A 2089-nucleotide genomic window follows, 5' to 3' on the forward strand; every position below is an offset into this window, starting at 1 on the left:
AATCTAAACTGAACTAGAATCAAGCTTTGGCATGATACCAAATTATTTATTCATTTATTCTCATAATTGAAGTACATGACATAGTTAATAATAAGATAAACAGACAAATAACAGACAAATAGTGCTTCTACCATGAAGGAAACACCAATTTATTTAGTTTAATTTATAAAGTACGCCACACACAAATCTTCAAGTTTCCATGGAATTGTGGGGTTTTTCTCAATTCAAGAGGTGAGAGGTTCTTCTTTGGTATCATATTGGATATTGTAGTAATTAGCACCAGTGTAAGTGTTACCAATGACATCAGTTGTGACAACGTTCCCATTATAAAGAGTATCTTTTTGAGTGAATACGAAGGGAACATCACACACGCCATGGGACATCAATAGATACACCGTCACCTTAGTCATCGGTGGCACTTGAACTTGGTGGTTAACTTCCATCATGGTGACTGTCGTCTTGGTCTCTCCCCACTCGATTCCTGTTTCGTATTTGGAAGATATTTCGACTCCCGCTTTACCGATTAATGGAACCCCTACTTGGAAGGTGGCTTTGGTTTCAAGGCCTAACGTAAAATAAGCTAGCCAAGTACTGGAACTGGTCTCTGTATAAGAAAGTTTCACATCGAGTGTGCTGGCTTGAGTGGTACGGTTAATGGCAGAATTATTCGCCACAACACGGACTATTTCGTTATAGACTCGAGCATTTTCAATATCGTATCGGAGATTATAAATCTGCCTTGACAACACAGGCTCTTGAACCATTAAGAAGGCTTCTCTTGTTATAGAAGGGACGGCTGCATTAAGGCAATTCGTCTTTCCCTCGGTCGTGAGGCGCTTGCAGAAATTATTGTTGCCCAAGTTGAGCAGAGCTATGGTCTTGCTGTCGACTTTGAAGGCACTAAACAAAGTGTCCTTATTGGTTCCTTCAGTGTCATTAGAATCCGCCCAAATCCAATTCGGGCTACGCCTCCAGAACCGATCGGAAGAAAGCGGCTTGACCCGGATGTCTCCATTCTTCATATAAAAAACTTCCATTGGCACAGATCCAGCACCGACATCCGCACCCGAGAATTCTAAATATGGGTGACCCTCGACCTGGGTAAGACGAAGGAACATATCATTGTTTCCTTTGAAAGCAACGTACCGGGGCAGAATCACCAACGACTCCCAATCAATAACTTCGAAGATATCATCGCCATTAGCCGCAACATGATTCTTGTTTGCCAACACTCCACGACCGAGTTCCGATGTAGCCAATGGCCATAAGTATAAATAGCATCCAGATTGAACATGGACAAATCGACAATTTTCATATACAGGGTCTTCAAAGATAGGCTTGAACAATGTGCATGACTCCTTGGATTGGTCTTCTTCCGGCTTATCGGCGGTTATAGTAATCCAATACTCCTCATTTGGTTTTCCGGTGATGGAAGGATTATGAGTTCGCTTCAAGTACTTGTTGGTGGTAGAGCTCCTTATGTGCACCAGCCCATCTTTAGCAAACTCCACTTCGAATTTTGCATTTGCGCTCACGACCTTTGTTTCGGTGAACTCGGCGTACCCCTTGTACTCTCCGTTGTCTTGTTTGGAGCCAAGGTATGTTTCGGCGCCGGGGGATTTGAGCACGATGAACCTTGGCAATGACATTTTGAATAACAAAGTAACTTTCTCAATCTTGTGCTTATGCTTTGGTATACATTAAGCCTCAATGGCTCAGCTTTTTATAGATAAAACTTAATTGCTCTTACCACGTTTTTGTAAGTCCATTCCAACTAATTAATTAATATTTTAATTTGTGTGATTATGCCTCTTTGCTAAGACATGTTTTTAATGTGTACCAAAAACATTAACCATTATTCAATTACTATTTTAGAACCATATTTTTTTTAAAATTTTAGAAATGCAATAAAACTTTATTTCAATATATATATAATATATGTTAAATTAATATGAATGCTTAAATGCTTTGAAATTTATAATATATGAATTAATAATGTATTAAAAACTTATTTAAATATAAAAATATTCTAAATTGGATTATATTATGAAATATATGATGGATTACACAAATTAACAAGTTTTGAGAG

At 38.3% G+C, this 2089-nt stretch overlaps 1 protein-coding gene across 1 annotated transcript; it reads right to left on the bottom strand.

Moving 5' to 3' along the window:
* Positions 1-224: 224 nt before the first annotated feature.
* On the bottom strand, positions 225-1649 carry LOC107927365 (uncharacterized). The gene has a single exon (XM_041091516.1). The coding sequence runs from the start codon at positions 1647-1649 to the stop codon at positions 225-227; it is 1425 nt and encodes a 474-aa protein (XP_040947450.1).
* Between the last annotated feature and the right edge of the window lie 440 nt (positions 1650-2089).

The sequence above is a fragment of the Gossypium hirsutum genome, chromosome A02 (genome assembly GCF_007990345.1).
Source record: "Gossypium hirsutum isolate 1008001.06 chromosome A02, Gossypium_hirsutum_v2.1, whole genome shotgun sequence".
In the NCBI taxonomy this organism is placed as follows: Eukaryota; Viridiplantae; Streptophyta; class Magnoliopsida; order Malvales; family Malvaceae; genus Gossypium; species Gossypium hirsutum.

Excerpts from the sequence above, each read along its gene's own strand:
- LOC107927365 (XM_041091516.1), bottom strand. The coding sequence starts at position 1,649 with ATGTCATTGCCAAGGTTCATCGTGCTCAAATCCCCCGGCGCCGAAACA.